The sequence below is a fragment of the Ranitomeya imitator genome, chromosome 6, assembly GCF_032444005.1.
Source record: "Ranitomeya imitator isolate aRanImi1 chromosome 6, aRanImi1.pri, whole genome shotgun sequence".
Classification (NCBI taxonomy): domain Eukaryota; kingdom Metazoa; phylum Chordata; class Amphibia; order Anura; family Dendrobatidae; genus Ranitomeya; species Ranitomeya imitator.
Genome location: NC_091287.1, coordinates 358586976 through 358605676, shown reverse-complemented (window position 1 = coordinate 358605676; position 18701 = coordinate 358586976). Strand labels below are relative to the sequence as shown.

Genomic DNA, 18701 nt, shown 5'->3' with positions numbered 1-18701 from the left:
TTTTTCAAGCCCTTCAATAAAATTCAAATAAAATTCCCAATTGCTCTTTGCCTCTTACCCTTCAAATCTGTCGTCTTTATTTTTCTTTCTCTAGTCTCTCATCTTTTTTGGCCCGTGTCTGGGATACGCTGCTCTCTTCTCTAGCCTCCCCTCCTGGGTCCCTTGCATGCGCCGCAGGGGTCGAGTCCGTTACCTTGAGTAACAACCCGTCTTAGCCTTTTATAAAGAAACTAACATCCTTCCTCTCTTCTCATAATCTCTTTACCAGACAATGTACACTATGAGGTCCTAAGTCACATCTCTTTAATTCATAATACCTAACCCCTTTGTCTTCTCTACATTGTAGGGCAGTAACAAGGGATTATTTTTTCTTAGTCCTGAAACTGTTTTCTCAATGTTTTTTGTATCATTGTTATGCTCATGATTTGTTATAGTAGAGACTTAAATGGTATGATATACTATTTGCAACATGTGTCTTTATCTTATGCGTTTAAACGCTAATTTCATCCTGAGCACCAGTTCTGTTATTTGAAAATTTAAATAAAGAATAAAAAAAAAATTAAGAAAACACCACATATAAGGATCATTTCCTGAAGTGGTTTCTGCATGAGAACCTTTTTGGTCTTGATCTTCTCAAATAAAATTTCATATGCACATAACCTTAACTCTGAGATACCACCATCAGATTGGTGGGTGTCTGACAACCGGAACCCCAACCAATCAGTTATTAGTAGCTCCAGCTTTATGTACACCGGGATTGGTGCTGAAATAGCACAGTTCCGTACACGGTGTAATGGCCGTTCCCAAACACTGCAGGTCAGCCCTTAGTGAAGTGGGACCTGTGCTGTTCCAGCTCCTTTAGGCTACGTTCACATTGGCGTTCCGCCAATGTGCGTCGCTGTTGCGCCGGCGACGCAGCGGCAACGCAGCGGCGACGCGCCCCTATGTTTAACATAGGGGACGCGTGCGTCGTTTTGGTGGCGTTTTTCGCCACGTGCGTCGTTTCCGACGCTAGCGTCGGACGCAAGGAAACGCTACATGTAGCATTTTCTGTGCGTCCGATTTTCGTCGGAAAACGACGCACGCGTCGCAAAACGCGCGCGTTTTTGCGCGCGTTTGCGTGCGTTTTAGCGTGCGTCGCGCGTTGCGTCGCCGACGCACGGCGGCGCAACGCTAATGTGAACGTAGCCTTACACTATTTACTTCTTGCCTACGACGAAGCTGCAAACAAATCCTTTAGGTCACATTTCAAAGGGTAATGACTTTTTTGTTTTAAATACTTTTTCCCAATAGTTACTTTTTAAATCTCCTTTTCAGACTCTTCAAACTAAAAGAAATACATCAATGTATCATTCAATATGAAATATTCAATATAATTATGTAATAGGTTTTTCAAAGCCAAAATGTAAGTGTTTTTCCCTGATAATTTGCTTGGCTATAACTGCAAATATATTACTCAATATTGCTGATACCATAAGATCTGTACACATTATTAAAATAATGCAGTTAAGAGAAAGAAGTATTTCTTTTTCCAATCGTCAATGCAACACAATTGTCTTCCCTATTGTCCACATACAGTTCACATACAAATCTGAACTAATTATCTTTCCTCCATCACGCATATCTTCCCTACCTGATCTATCAAAATAAATGAAATCACACTTTCCCCTGTCCCCAAAATCCGCTGCCTCGGAGTAACCCTTGACTCTGCCCTGTCCTTCAAACCGCACATCCAAGCTCTCGCCACCTCCTGTCACCTCCAGCTCAAAAATATTTCCAGAATCCATCCTTTCCTCAACCCACATTCTACCAAAATGCTCGTGCATGCCCTAATCATCTCCCACCTTGACTACTGCAACATACTCCTCTGTGGCCTACCTTCTAACACTCTCGCACCCCTCCAGTCCATCCTTAACTCTGCTGCCTGACTAATTAATCTCTCTCCTCGCTACACTCCTGCTTCACCTCTTTGCAAATCCCTTCACTGGCTCCCAATTTCCCAGCGTATCCAGTTTAAATTACTAACACTGACCTACAAAGCCATCCATAACCCTTCTCCTTCGTATATTTCCACACTAATCTCTCAATATCTTCCCTCACATAATCTCCGGTCCTCCCAAGACCTCCTCCTCTCCTCCACGCTTATTCGCTCCTCACCCAATCGCCTCCAAGACTTCTCCCGAATATCACCCATCCTTTGGAATTCAGTGCCACCTTTTCAAGGAAGCTTACAGCCTGTAAAGACCACACGGCCACCTCAACACCATTGGAGCTACTGCAACCCTCGACCTACTGTCTCCTTCCCCATAATCCTGTAGAATGTAAGCCCACAAGGGCAGGGTTCTCTTCCCTCTGTATCAGTCTGTCATTGTTAGTTTTGTTTACTGTAAGTGATATTTGTATTTTGATGTAACCCCTTTCTCATGTACAGCACCATGGAATTAATGGTGCTATATAAATAATAATAATAATACAGTTGGACTAATTTATGGGGTTGAATTAAAGGAATATGTACATAAATACCATGAATGTTTCATATTAGCATGAATGTTCTGTAAAACCTGCATAAACATTTATGTTTGCAACTAAAAGACTAACTCAAGCAGAACATTGGCAAATAACTCCGATGAAAAATAAAGGTTCAAGATGTGCAGAGTCCAGACATACCACTTACGTCTACATGCATATATCTTCATGTAATCGCCGGAACACAACAGACCAAAAATCTCTCGATCCAGATTCTAGTAAATTTTTCAATCAGGGGGGTCACATTTTCTTAAAATCACTATATTAAAACAGTTGTAAGGAAAAGCTCACTGGAGTAATTTCATAGAGGAACTTAATAATAAGAATAATAATTAATAATAAATTTGTTAAATCTCAGCCTGTCCATGCGGAAACTGAGCAAGCTTATTATAAAAGTGGTGAAGGATCAAAATGGACAAGTCTGATCATTTTCAAGGCACAATTCTGGTGAATGTCTCCCATGAAGTCTTGTCTGGATAGCTTCCGGGGAGATTATTCAGTGACAATTAGGTGGAACTTTTCCTATCAGCTCTAACTTGTCACTCTCTCCTCCCTACTCTTCATTACACAGATCCATAAAGTAAAACTTTTCATGCTGCCCCTGAATTTCTCCATCTAGAGCTATTAATTGTAAAGTGCTGAGTAATATGTTGGTGCTATATTAATAAAATTATCAATTTCAAACTGGTATAATTTTAAAGCCATGATACTGATGCCAAAATCCCTGCACAAGCTGTTATACCCTAGTTGTGGTAATCATTCCACATATGTGTGTCTGTGACAGTGCAAGATATTAAAGCGGTTTTCTGCGGCAAAGATATTGATGACCTATTCTTAATAGTCCATTGATATCAGGTTGGTGAGGGTCCGATACTCATCACCCCCACTGTTCAGTTGATACTTGGCGCCAAGCCAGCCAAAAGTGTACAGAGCTGGAACACAACAATCAGTGCACAGTTGAGCAGCCGTTCTTGGATGCTGCAGCTCGGGTACCATTGAAGAGAATTTGATCTGAGCCACAGTACACAGTAATGTCGGCTGCTCAGTGTACAGAATAGTGATACACCAGTCCTGTGGACTGTCGACAGCCACAGGACCTAGTGTATCGGACCCCCACCAATCTGATATTTATGACCTATCCTAATTTTAAGTTATCAGCATCTCAGTCCCGTGCAGCCACTTTAAGCCATCTTGCATTCTCTTTATTCTCTTTAAATCTGGGTATGTGGTGCAGGTTTTTCAGCAGGAGAGAGGAAGATCTGTTATTGCAAGGAAACAAACTTACAGTGAGGTCGCTTCTAATAGCAAAGTTCTCCGGTTTGACATCACAAAGGTGGAGCCGATGAGAAAACTCGTTGTCAAACTGATGTACCATATCTAAGAAACTGATGGCAATATCAAGGAGAGCGTTCATCTTTTCCTCACCTGTTTTGCACTGACCAACAACTTCTTCCAAGGAAAATAGATTTTGTTTCCAGGAGTGTCCAGCACTGAGAAACTCTACTGCATAGAAATGTCCACAGGTCCCAACCACACGTAGGACATGTCTACTGAAGTCCTGAAGCAAATTAAAGATTAAATATTCTTCTTGTTGGTATAAAGACCACATACTTGCAAGTTCTACTCTCCAGTTAGGACTATGTTTAATTTCAGGCCACAGAGGTAGTAAAGTGCTGTTAGGCAAGTCCAAACCCAGAGTATTTTTAATTTCCACAGCTACCATTACCAAAAGTTCTGTGTCTGTAAGAGATTGAGCATCAGATTCATCCAAGAAGATTGGAGCTTGGAATTGGAAAAAGGCATCATTTTTGGATTTCAGGATTATTGATGTGCCTTGCCAGTCAGCTTGTAGAACTTTTTTCCCCCGTTGGTAATATAGACAGTGCTTATACATAAGTTTTTCAGTCACACATAGATCTTCACATAGATCTCCGGTCACAGCTCTGGTGTTGTAATCATAGCACTACACATGGGAAATAAAAGATTAAAAATTAGGAAACATGAATATTAAGTATATATATTTATCATGTATATATACATCACGTATAGGTAATTATGAATTGTACTGTCAATTTACATACTAGATTAGCAATAATTATAACATACACACATATGTGCTAGGACTATTTGCATAGAATTGTGATTAGCTGAACTTTCAGATATATCCCAGAATTTCTTAAAGAATTGATACAATAATTTGTTTTAACATAATTAATAGTGATGAGCAAATATACTCATTACTCGAGATTTCCCGAGCACGCTCAGGGGTCCTCCGAGTATTTGTAAGTGCTCGGAGATTCAGTTTTCCTTGCAGCAGCTGAATGATTTACATCTGTTGATTGATTACATGTGGAGATTCCCTAGCAACCAGGCAACCCCCACACGTACTTATGCTGGCTAGTAACTGTAAATCATTCAGCTGCGGTGATGAAAACTAAATCTCCGAGCACTTACAAATACTCGGAGGACACCTGAGCGTGCTCGGGAAATCTTGAGTAACGAGTATATTCGCTCATCACTAATAATTATGCAAATTTACAAAAAGACTTATTAATTGTACCAAAACATATTCCTAGCTGAAGATTGCAAACAAACCTTTTATAATCTGATGAGACACTTATACTCCTATCTATACGGAGGGTGGGACTGTAGACTCTCCATGTTTACTTCATATGGTCTGCATTAGTATGCTTTATTGTTACTTACCTGTTTCTTTAAATGTACTGACCAATTTCCTACATACACAATAAAAATATGCAAATCAAACGATGGTTCAGGTGAGCGTTTGGCCAATAGCTAGCTCCACCATCACTTCCATACATAGGAGCACTTGTTCGGCAGAGCGATCCTGTGTTTTCTATGAGGAAGCCACTGTCAGACTCCTCCTGACCGAAATCGACCATGCCGGATCCTTATCTCCCTGACTTGCCAAGCTTGCCAGTCTTTTGGGCTGTCAGTCACTAAGACAAGAGATATGGTAGACTGAAAAGGAGCTTGGTTCGCATGGGAAAGTTGCATGTGGTGGCACTAATGTTGTTCACAACCATGTAGCTACAAAAGAGGCAGCTAGAAAGAGTTTGAAGGTTAAGAAAAAGGGAGGATTGGCATTAATAAGAAAAGAGTAAGTACAGTCATTCTGAAGAACCTAAGGAAGCTACGATCAATCTTGGGCCTATTCCACTTGTAAGAATCATGGCAAACTTAGAGCATGAATGGCCTAAACTGACATGAATTAGATGTGATTGCAGTCTTTGAAAAGCTGTGTACAGGGTCTTATGAAGAAAAGCTAGCAAGCCATCAGAGAAGGCTCAGCAACCACTTACAAGACCGAGGGTTTTTTAGGCTAATTGTGGAGGATGTTTGCAGATGAACAGTGGAGACTGATGTTAAAGCAGTGTGGACTGACAGTATCACTGGCCTTGGTGGAGTTAGGTGGTGCTAGATTAGGTCAACTTGGTGGGAATCAAGAGTGCAGATCTATTCTATGTCCAGTCAGTAAAGTTAAATGCACCAACTCTGAGAGCACTAGGAATGAGCTCAGCATAGGACTGGTTGTCTAGAGACCAGAGTAGTAGCTTAAAGAATTGACTTTTGCAGTGTGCAACAGCTGAGCAAAATAGTTAATTCAGTTGTTGACATACCCTGAAAAAACGAACTTAGGGAAGAATGAACAAAGTGGATGCCTTGAGATTAAGGACCTTAGGGTGTACAACAGCCTGAGTTGAGGAAACAGTTGGGACAGTTTGTGACGTTAACAGGTGTCCAGGATAGGAGGTTATATTATTGTTCATTTATTCTGTGCCATCTTGGGTGTATCTGTAACAATTACACTTTTGTGTCTCCTTTGAGTATAATAATCTCTTGAAGTACTCAGCCTCCTCAAAGTAACCACAACCATAAAATAGTGATCTCAACAGCCTGAGATATGCCTATGAGGTTAGTATGGTCGGGTCAAGTGCCAGCAGCCATTGCGGACACTGTGGTCCACGCTAGGTCTATAAATGTCAGGCATATGAAATCAGCTTTAATCTGGCTTACACTAGTTTCGACCATATAATTCTAAATTCTAAATTGTATTTGTCAGGTCACAAAAAAAAACAGAATTCAGTAAAAGAAATGCATGACATAGCTTCCAAATAAAGCACATTGTGTCATCTATGGGTTTACTTTCTGAACTTAATACAGAAGATGATTCCTGGCAGTGCAATAGTCACTTAAGCAATCAAACTAAAAGCTAATTGTAACTTTGAGATTCAATTTTATAGTTGTCAATAATAGGTCATTGCTTTAACAATATTTAATCATAATAAATGCAATAAAAATATGATATACTCTGGTAATTAGTGGCAAAAATTCTGAATTTAAAACTGAACACTTATGAATTGATCAATAATAGATGTCCTTAGTTATATTGTTTCACTAAAAATCAAAAATTGGTGAAGAGGTCATTTAAGTTCAGGTTAATTTAACGAGGGAAATATTCATTAGGAGTCATTTATAATATAGACTATATTTCTAAGTAAAATATGCAGCGCCCCAAGGTCCTGGTCGTTGCAGTAATGTAATTTTCCTCTAAGGGGGAGTGATGTTTGGAGGCAAAAAAGGGGATCTCTTTACCAGGTACCACAAACATACAACACATTTCATACTCCAGTCCACCAGGGGGAGCTATGCTCCTATTAGGGCACTCTTCACAATTAGGTAAAACTGGTGGCCTGGAGTGGAAGTTAGGCAGTTACTGGCTGAGCTTCAGCTCAGGTAGTTGGTCCCTGACAGCGGTGGGATCCTGTCAGAGGTCCAGACAGAAGGTCACGGAGCTACACCTGCCCCACGTACGGCAGTTTCTAAGAAAGGACATGAACAGCGAATTGTATTGTAGAGAGTGAGAAGTCATAGCAAAAGGAGTGGAAACCAGAAGGAGTTCTGCCCTGCACAGGCTGACTCCTTCGGAGGCGCAGGATCCCAGTAGCCACCGAGGGAGCAACAGTCCATTATGCCTTGCTCCAGAGACCGGCAGGACAGCTAATTGCAAGTTACTGATCCGCCCTATACCCAGGGGGCAAGGTGGCACCCACGAGAGGCCGTGGCATGATAAAGTCCCTGTAAAAAGCCTCACGCCACCGGTCATAGGGGTTTGTCCTATCCATCTGGGGACAGAGAGAGATAACATCTACAACATCTGTGACGACCTTATGAGAGGCTTAGCAGTAAGGTACTACAACTCCAAGGCCCTAGAGGAAGGCTACTGATTTCCTCCTGGTTAAGGGGACTCTGGATTTGCCTCCAAACCGGCCGGACTCTGCCTGCCCTGTGATCTGGTGCTCTGGACTGTGGATGCTGAAGCCTTCAGTAAAAGGTAAAGAGACTGCAACCTTGTGTCCTCATTCTTCACTGCGCCTCTCACCATCCACCATCTACAATCTGGGAAGCCCTGGGGACACACTTCACCTGTGGGAAGGTATACCATCTAGCTACCATAACATCACCCCAGCGGACCCCTAAGCAGCGTCAGTCACCCTGACCGAATACCACAGGTGGCGTCACGAACATTATCCCTTTAACCCCTTTCTGACATCGGACATACTATCCCGTCCATGTGGGGTGGGCCCCTATGACCATGGACGGGATAGTACGTCCAGCGCGATCGGCGGCGCTCACGGGGGGAGCGCCGCCGATCGCGGCCGGGTGTCTGCTGCCTATCGCAGCTGACATCCGACACTATGTGCCAGGAGCGGTCACGGACCGCCCCCGGCACATTAACCCCTGGCACACCGCGATCAAAGATGATCGCGATGTGCCGGCGGTGCAGGGAAGCACCGCGCAGGGAGGGGGCTCCCTGCGGGCTTCCCTGAGCCCCCCGCAGCAACACGATGTGATCGCGTTGCTGCGAGGGTCTTACCTCCCTCCCTCCCTGCTCGAGCCCCGGATCCAAGATGGCCGCGGATCCGGGTCCTGCAGGGAGGGAGGTGGCTTCACAGAGCCTGCTCAGAGCAGGCACTGTGAAGCAGCCTGCACTGCTCTCAGATCGGTGATCTGACAGAGTGCTGTGCAAACTGTCAGATCACCGATCTGTGATGTCCCCCCCTGGGACAAAGTAAAAAAGTAAAAAAAAAAATTTTCAAATGTGTAAAAAAAAATAAAAAAAAATATTCCAAAATAATGAAAAAAAATATATATATTATTCCCATAAATACATTTCTTTATCTAAATAAAAAAAAAAACAATAAAAGTACACATATTTAGTATCGCCGCGTCCGTAACAACCCGACCTATAAAACTGGCCCACTAGTTAACCCCTTCAGTAAACACCGTAAGAAGAAAAAAAAAAAAACGAGGTAAAAAACAACGCTTTATTATCATACCGCCGAACAAAAAGTGGAATAACACGCGATCAAAAAGACAGATATAAATAACCATGGTACCGCTGAAAACGTCATCTTCTCCCGCAAAAAACGAGCCACCATACAGCATCATCAGCAAAAAAATAAAAAAGTTATAGTCCTGAGAATAAAGCGATGCCAAAATAATTATTTTTTCTATAAAATAGTTTTTATCGTATAAAAGCGCCAAAACATAAAAAAATGATATAAATGAGGTGTCGCTGTAATCGTACTGACCCGAAGAATAAAACTGCTTTATCAATTTTACCAAACGCGGAACGGTATAAACGCCTCCCCCAAAAGAAATTCATGAATAGCTGGTTTTCGATCATTCTGCCTCACAAAAATCGGAATAAAAAGCGATCAAAAAATGTCACGTGCCCGAAAATGTTACCAATAAAAACGTCAACTCGTCCCGCAAAAAACAAGACCTCACATGACTCTGTGGACCAAAATATAGAAAAATTATAGCTCTCAAAATGTGGTAACGCAAAAAATATTTTTTGCAATAAAAAGCGTCTTTCAGTGTGTGACGGCTGCCAATCATAAAAATCCGCTAAAAAACCCGCTATAAAAGTAAATCAAACCCCCCTTCATCACCCCCTTAGTTAGGGAAAAATTAAAAAAATGTATTTATTTCCATTTTCCCATTAGGGCTAGGGTTAGAGTTAGGGCTAGGGTTAGGGCTAGGGTTAGGGCTAGGGTTAGGGCTAGGGTTAGGGCTAAGGTTAGGGTTAGGGCTAGGGTTAGGGCTAGGGTTAAGGCTAGGGTTAGGGCTAGGGTTAGGGTTAGGGCTAGGGTTAGGATTAGGGTTAGGGCTAGGGCTAGGGCTACAGTTTGGGTTGGGGCTAAAGTTACAGTTAGGGTTTAGATTACATTTACAGTTGGGAATGGGGTTGGGATTAGGGTTAGGGGTGTGTCTGGGTTAGAGGTGTGGTTAGGGTTACTGTTGGGATTAGGGTTAGGGGTGTGTTTGGATTAGGGTTTCAGTTATAATTGTGGGGTTTCCACTGTTTAGGCACATCAGGGGCTCTCCAAACGCGACATGGCGTCCGATCTCAATTCCAGCCAATTCTGCGTTGAAAAAGTAAAACAGTGCTTCTTCCCTTCCGAGCTCTCCCGTGTGCCCAAACAGGGGTTTACCCCAACATATGGGGTATCAGCGTACTCAGGACAAATAGGACAACAACTTTTGGGGTCCAATTTCTCCTGTTACCCTTGGGAAAATACAAAACTCGGGGCTAAAACATATTTTTTGTGGGAAAAAAAAAGATTTTTTATTTTCACGGCTCTGCGTTATAAACTGTAGTGAAACACTTGGGGGTTCAAAGTTCTCACAACACATCTAGATTAGTTCCCTGGGGGGTCTAGTTTCCAATATGCAGTCACTTGTGGGGGGTTTCTACTGTTTAGGTACATTAGGGGCTCTGCAAACGCAATGTGACACCTGCAGACCATTCCATCTAAGTCTGCATTCAAATGGCACTCCTTCCCTTCTGAGCCCTCCCATGTGCCCAAACAGTGGTTCCCCCCACATATGGTGTATCATCGCACTCAGGACAAATTGGGCAACAAATTTTGGGGTCCAATTTCTCCTGTTACCCTCAGGAAAATACAAAACTGGGGGCTAAAAAAATAATTTTTGTGGGAAAAAAATTTTGTTTTATTTTTACGGCTCTGCATTATAAACTTCTGTGAAGCACTTGGTGGGTCAAAGTGCTCACCACACCTCCAGATAAGTTCCTTAGGGGGTCTACTTTCCAAAATGGTGTCATTTGTGGGGGGTTTCAATGTTTAGGCACATCAGTGGCTCTTCAAACGCAACATGGCGTTCTATCTCAATTCCTGTCAATTTTGCTTTGAAAAGTCAAACGGCGCTCCTTCCCTTCCGAGCTCTCCCATCCGCCCAAACAGTGGTTTACCCCCACATATGGGCTATCAGCGTACTCAGGACAAATTGTACAACAACTTTTGGGGTCCAATTTCTTCTCTTACCCTTGGGAAAATAAAAAATTGGGGGCGAAAAGATAATTTTTGTGAAAAAATATGATTTTTTATTTTTACGGTTCTACATTATAAACTTCTGTGAAGCACTTGGTGGGTCAAAGTGCTCACCACACCTCTAGATAAGTTCCTTAGGGGGTCTACTTTCCAAAATGGTGTCACTTGTGGGGGGTTTCAATGTTTAGGCACATCAGTGGCTCTTCAAACGCAACATGGCGTCCCATCTCAATTCCTGTCAATTTTGCATTGAAAAGTCAAACGGCGCTCCTTCCCTTCCGAGCTCTCCCATCCGCCCAAACAGTGGTTTACCCCCACATATGGGCTATCAGCGTACTCAGGACAAATTGTACAACAACTTTTGGGGTCCAATTTCTTCTCTTACCCTTGGGAAAATAAAAAATTGGGGGCAAAAAGATAATTTTTGTGAAAAAATATGATTTTTTATTTTTACGGTTCTACATTATAAACTTCTGTGAAGCACTTGGTGGGTCAAAGTGCTCACCACACCTCTAGATAAGTTCCTTAGGGGGTCTACTTTCCAAAATGGTGTCACTTGTGGGGGGTTTCAATGTTTAGCCACATCAGGGGCTCTCCAAACGAAACATGGCGTCCCATCTCAATTCCAGTCAATTTTGCATTGAAAAGTCAAATGGCACTCCTTCGCTTCCGAGCTCTGCCATGCGCCCAAACAGTGGTTTACCCCCACATGTGGGGTATTGGCATACTCAGGACAAATTGTACAACAATGTTTGGGGTCCATTTTCTCCTGTTACCCTTGGTAAAATAAAACAAATTGGAGCTGAATTAAATTTTTTGTGAAAAAAAGTTAAATGTTCATTTTTATTTAAACATTCAAAAAATTCCTGTGAAGCACCAGAAGGGTTAATAAACTTCTTGAATATGGTTTTGAGCACCTTGAGGGGTGTAGTTTTTAGAATGGTGTCACTCTTGGGTATTTTCTATCATATAGACCCCTCAAAATGACTTCAAATGAGATGTGGTCCCTAAAATAAAATGGTGTTGTAGAAATGAGAAATTGCTGGTCAACTTTTAACCCTTATAACTCCCTAACAAAAAAAAATTTTGGTTCAAAAATTGTGCTGATGTAAAGTAGACATGTGGGAAATGTTACTTATTAAGTATTTTGTGTGACATATCTCTGTGATTTAATTGCATAAAAATTCAAAGTTGGAAGATTGCGAAATTTTCATAATTTTCGCCAAATTTCCATTTTTTTCACAAATAAACGCAGGTACTATCAAAGAATTTTTACCATTGTCATGAAGTACAATATGTCACGAGAAAACAATGTCAGAATCACCAGGATCCATTGAAGCGTTCCAGAGTTATAACCTCATAAAGGGACAGTGGTCAGAATTGTAAAAATTGGCCCGGTCATTAACGTGCAAACCACCCTTGGGGGTAAAGGGGTTAAAGACCTTTCCCCCTTTTACACGAACCTCCCGAGGGCAACGGACCGGGTCAGCCACGTGACATCCCCCTTGAGAACCGAAGGGCCTGGTACCGAGTACCCCTAGCCCTTGGGGGCGCTTCAAATATATTAAAGATCCCCTTCTGCATACAAGGTATATATATAAACTAAGTCATATTCACGACATGGCCAAAAGTATGTGACAGCCCCCAAGCTTTCTACGAGATTTTGCAATGTGTCCTTGAAAATTTGTGACCATTCAGGAAAAGGAGAATTTTTGAGATTGGATTGTGATTTTGGTCAAGAAGCTCCGACGTGTAATCTGCATTCCAACTGATGAGGTATAGGCTGCAAAACTTCCTCAATGGCTTTGTCAAGTTTAATGTCATAGAGCTGTACAATACAACCCATACCTATGTTTGTCTATGGAGATTGCATGGTTGTGAGCTTGATTTTATGCACCTATTTGCAATTACTGTGGCTGAGACATCAAACAATAATTAAGGTGTCCAGATAATTGAGTTTACTTTGTATAGTGTACTTGGAATACTAGATAGATTAGATACTGACCTGTACTATGTATGCAGGCCTCAAGCAGGAAAACGCTTTTTCTGCAGTCTGCTTCTGAATGATTCGCTTGACTAATCAAGAGTATAGAATATCGTTTTCTGCACCTTTAACACAATGAACCCGGGGCAACATCCTGCACTATTAAGATAAACTACAGACTAAGCTAAAAACAGGAATATCACATTGAAGAGTCCGACGTGTGTGACTGCTTGTGCATCATCCTATGTTAGTCTGCGGCTATTAACCACTGTGAACCAATGATTTATTCCCAGTTCTAAAACGATTCTTATTCAATCACTGCTTTCTGTACAGAACATGTATCGTTTGTCATACAGTACATATCCATATATTACGTACATTACAGAATAGTTTTTCTGAAGCTTTTGAGCCCAAGCTAACACTGTCTAAAAAATTAGATGGTCTTAGTAAATGTACCCCATTGTGTCTATTGGTGCCATATGTTATCTAGTATTGAACACCCAGGAACATGAGCTTACAAATAGAGTTGAGTGACTTTTACTTTTTTAGGACTGAGTCGGGTTTCTCGAAACCCGACTTTGTCAAAAGTCGGGTCGGGTGAAATCGGCCGATTATTTCGAAAAGTCGAGGGCCGACCGAAACACGAAACCCAATGCAAATCAATGGGGAATCAAAGTCGGCAGTGAGTGGAGGACAGGAAAACACCTACAGTGCCCATTTTAATGCCAAAAACATCAATTCTTAATTCTTAAGCTTATCAATCTTAATTTACTTTACAATAATAGTTAGGCATTGAAAACAGGGGGTCATTTGGCTAAAGTTGTGGGAGGGTAGGGCTGGCTCAAGATTTTTGTGGGCCCAGGAAACGCAGAATACATCACGGCAGTGGAGCAGGGAGAGGTAAGTATTTCAACTTTGCAAGTGCTGTGATCCTGAGCAAGCAGGGGGGACCCACTCGTTGGCACTCAGCACTCTCACAGGGCCCCTCATAGTACAGCTGTGTGTTTGACGGCGGGTGGCACCTCCCACTGCCAGAGACACTTGCGTACTATGAGGGGCCCTGTGCCAGTGACGTCGCCAAGGAGTATGCCCCCCACATGATGAAGAAACCTGCACTTTCATCTGCACCTTCTTCTTTGTCCCCATGTAAGGTGGTATAGTATGCAGGAATGGGAACCTGACTTTCAGCAGGGTCAGATTCAGGCTGTGTAGAGTGCAAGGGAAATGTAGTGGTCTGGGTCAATGTACCAGCAGACTCATCTAGCAGTGGCTGGGCAATCTGCAGGATGAGGAAGAAACACAGATATAGGCCCAAATAATAAAGTAGGCTAAATGCAGTTCAAAATTGGTAACAGGACTAAACAGGCGGCATAGCTAGGTACTGGGGCAGGCAGTGAGTAGCAGACAGTGGTAGTAGGCGCAAAGTATTAACTGGTCTAAATGGAGGCCAGGGCCCCTGTATATTTTAACTATCATCTATCATTTCAACAAATTTGTTTTGACAGTGCCATTGAAGGATTTAACAGCACAGATTACACAGTGGTGGAGCAGGGAGAGGTAAGTATTGTAAGTGGTAGAGCACTGTTCGAGCTGGGGGGAACACTCTCTCGTGGGCGGCGGTACTGGCACATGGCCCCTCATATTACAATGGTGTGTCTGACATTGGTTGACACCACTGTCAGAGACACTTCACTGTACTATGAGGGACCCTGTGCCAGTGCCGTCGCCCAAGAGTGGGCGCACCCACCTGTCCAGGCAAACGGCACTCGTACGGGTGCTTGTGCCAGGTGGTGACCAAGGCCCTGTGGGGGGAGTCAGCTCATTTAGGGAGGTATAAAAATGGCCTATGGTGGACATTCAGCAGCTGCAAGTGGCGGAATTGGAGAAGTCAGAGGAGGCCAAAAGCAAGACATTTTTCAGGCAAGCTACGTGTCAGCAGGAGAAGGTGGGGCAAAATAATTTTAAATCCATGATTGGTTCATTTTAATGAAGGTTAGATCATCAACATTCTGGGTAGCCAGACGTGTCCTTTTTCGGTCAGTATTGAACCAGCAGCACTGAAGACTCTTTCTGATAGCACACTAGAAGCAGGGCAAGCGAGCTCCTGTAATGCATATTCTGACAATTCAGGCCAGGTGTCTATTTTAGATGCCCAGTAATCAAAGGGAAATGACCTGTGAGGGAGAACATCGATAAGGGAGGAAAAGTAGTTCGTAACCATACTGGACAAATGCTGTCTCCTGTCACTTTGAATCGATGCAGTGGCAGAAAGTGGCTGGAAGATATATGAAAAAATACAAGGACTGTAGTACAATTTCAATCTCCCTACAATGATCTCAGGAAAAGTATGGCAGCAATAAAAAGGACTGCTGCACACAAAAGTGTGGACAAATAAACAAGATAACTGCAGAAAGGAGCAACAGGATTTTTGCTTTTAAAAAAGCAGTTGGTTTGCACAGCAGCCTACAAACAGCAATGCAGCTATTAGGGAGCCTTATAAGGCAGCCTAATAAGCTACAGAGCTGATGCACAAAAATCTAGCCTCCACTGTCCCTGCAAACAAATGGTGGTGTTGGACAGTGGAAATCGCTACAGCACAAGCGGTTTGGGGCTTAATCTTCCCTCCCTAACTATATCCCTTCTTCTGATGAAGCTGCAGCAACCTCTCCCTATTCGGCAGAAGTAAGATGGCGGTTGGCGTGCACGTACCTTTATAGCACCTGTGACGCCGCAGAAAGCAAGCCAATCACTGTCATGCCCTTCTCTAAGATGGTGGGGACCGAGACCTATGTTATCACGCTGCCCACGCTCTGCGTCCTCCTTCATTGGCTGAAAAATGGCGCTGAAAGCATAATACGAAACGCGACTTTGGCGCGAAGATCGCCGACTTCATGGCCGATCCCACACTAGGATCGGGTTGGGTTTCATGAAAACCGACTTTGCCGAAAGTCGGCGATTTTTGAATTTGTCCAATCCGTTTCGCTCAACCCTACTTACAAAGGTTGTAATCTGCATGCTAATAAATAGTAAAGAGTATATTGCAGAAGAAATAATTCACCAGCAAGGCATGTTCATTGAGTGTATGGCACCCACGTAACATCTGTTAGATTAGGCATTGGGCACAATATCTGGACTGTGAGAGATCTCGATTATCAGGCCTCTTTATAGGTAGAGTATAACATATGTCCAAGCTCATATATTATATTTGTGTAATACATAAGTGAAAAGGTGCAATTTCTGTTTCCCAAACCTGTAATGTAACACAAAATGACAAAAACATACTACAAAAAGCTTGCACCTGAAGTCTGTCGCCTCAGTATCCATTACTTAAGTTACAGCTCAATAGCTGTAGGCTATGCCTTTTCTTGTTTCTTGAACACCTCAATAGTGGAAGAAAAGGAACTCATACTTAAGTTTTAAGACTAGAAATAAAACTGAGTCCTTTCATTTTTACCAAATTTTAGATAATTATTTTATGCAACTGTAGGAATATGCAAAAATTCTTCTCGCCTTTTCCTAGGTGTTCATTTAAAGCACAAGTTCATCTTAAATCTTTTCTAGGGAATGCAATAAAAAGGTGTTCCTCTTTGTACAGACCATTTCTATAAGTTATATTAGTACATATGGAGGTAATAAAAGGAATTTTCACTGGAGGTTCCACAACTTGAACACCCTTGTTTCACACTTCAGATACGTGCCATGCTCCGGCATGTGGATAATTTCTAATAGGCAAGTCTTATGTACACTGCACTAAGATTATGCAGTAGTTAAAAAAAAATAATTCTGTGCATGGTAGTATAGACAATTCTTCTAAGGCCGGAGCCACACTAGCGTATAACACGGACGAGTGCTATGGGAGAAAACATCTAAGGGGAAGCTCACATCACCGTTTTTTATCTTGGGCGTATTCTACGTGCGAGTGAAATCGCAGCATGCTGCGATTTTAGCTTAATCGGCGAGTCTCGCCAATGCAAGTCTATGAGTGCGAGAAAAAAAACGCACAGCACTCGCAGTATGCTTGCGCTGCACTGGTGTCCTTTGAAAAGTTGGTTATTCATGTGCGGTGTACACTGACAGGTTAGAACAAAATAGATAGAATAGAAATATACACATAGAATATATATATATATACATGTCAATAAGACAGATACTATATATACTGTATATATATATATATATATATATATATATACTGTATATGTATTTATATTGCACAGAAAGATAGAAGAAAAGCCAGTAATTCATCTGCTGGCTTCTGTAAAATGACCTCAGGAGCCGTCAAGATAGAAGAGATGGATTATATACAGTAAATACAAATAGAATAGGTAGATGTATAGATGTCAGTGACAAATGCAATTAGTACAGTGTGTGTGCAAATTACTGGACATTTAATTAATAAAAGATTATTTTACGGGAAAAAGGTTGTGGGCTACCGCGCATTTTTCGCAACCAGCAGAGGGAAAGCCAGCGACTGGGGGCAGATCTTTATAGCCTGGGAAGAGGGTATTAGCAATGGAGCTTCCCAGGCTATTAATATCAGCTCATAGCTGTATACTTAGCCTTTACTGGCTATTAAAATAGGGAGCCTCCCAAAAAATGACATGGGGTCATGTCTATGCAGACAGCTGATGGCTGATATTAATAGCCTAGGAAGGGGCCATGGATATTGCCCCCCAGCTAAAAACATCAGCACTCAGCCACCCCAGAAAAGGCGCATCTCTAAGATGCACCAATTCTGGCACTTAGCCTCGCTCTTCCCACTTGCCCTGTAGCGGTGGCAAGTGGGGTAATAGTTGTGGGGTTGATGTCACCTTTGTATTGTAAGGTGACATCAAGCCCACAGCTTAGTAATGGAGAGGTGTCAATAAGACACCTATCCATTACTAATCCTATAGTTGTTACAAGTTAAATAAAGACACAGGCAGAATAAAGTATTTTAATGAAGTAAAACACAACACAGTTTTCATCATTTTGTTATTATTCCTAATCCATGCGACGCCCTCAATCTCATGTAATAAAAATAAAAAAAACAAACCAACAATATACACTACCGTTCAAAAGTTTAGGGTCACCCAGACAATTTTGAGTCTTCCATGAAAACTCATACTTGTATTAATCAAATGAGTTGCCAAACGAATTGAAAATCTAGTCCAGACATTGACAAGGTTAAAAAAAAGATTTTTATTTGAAATAATAATTTTCTCCTTCAAACTTTGCTTTCGTCAAAGAATGCTCCCTTTGCAACAATTACAGCATTGCAGACCTTTGGCATTCTAGTAGTTAATTTCCTGAGGTAATCTGGAGAAATTTCACCCCATGCATCCAGAAGCTACTCCCACAAGTTGGTTTGACTTGATGGACACTTTTTGCGTACCATATGGTCAAGCTGCTCCCACAACAGCTCAATGGGGTTGAGATCTGGTAACTTTGCTGGTCACTCCATTACAGATAGAAAACCAGCTGCCTGCTTCTTCCCTAAATAGTTCTTGCATAATTTGGAGGTGTGCATTGGGTCATTATCCTGTTGTAGGATGAAATTGGCTCCAATTTAGCGCTGTCCACAGGGTATGGCATGGAGTTGCAAAATGGAATGATAGGCTTTCTTATTCAAAATCCCTTTTACCTTGTACAAATCTCCCACTTTCCCAGCACCAAAGCAACCCCAGACCATCACATTACCTCCAACATGCTTGACAGATGGCATCAGACATTCTTCCAGCATCTTTTCAGTTGTTCTAGTCTCACAAAGGTTCCTCTGTTTGATCCAAACACCTCAAACTTGGATTCGTCTGTCCATAACACTCTTTTCC

The 18701-nt window shown here is 42.1% G+C and overlaps 1 protein-coding gene across 1 annotated transcript in view; it reads right to left on the bottom strand.

Annotated features, from left to right (window-relative positions):
* The window catches only part of DIPK1C (divergent protein kinase domain 1C), a 160816-nt gene that overhangs the window by 105611 nt on the left and 36504 nt on the right, over positions 1-18701 (bottom strand). Inside the window, exon 2 of the mRNA XM_069730969.1 lies at positions 3812-4489. Coding sequence (XP_069587070.1) covers positions 3812-4489 — 678 coding nt within the window. The remainder of the gene's footprint in view (positions 1-3811; positions 4490-18701) is intronic.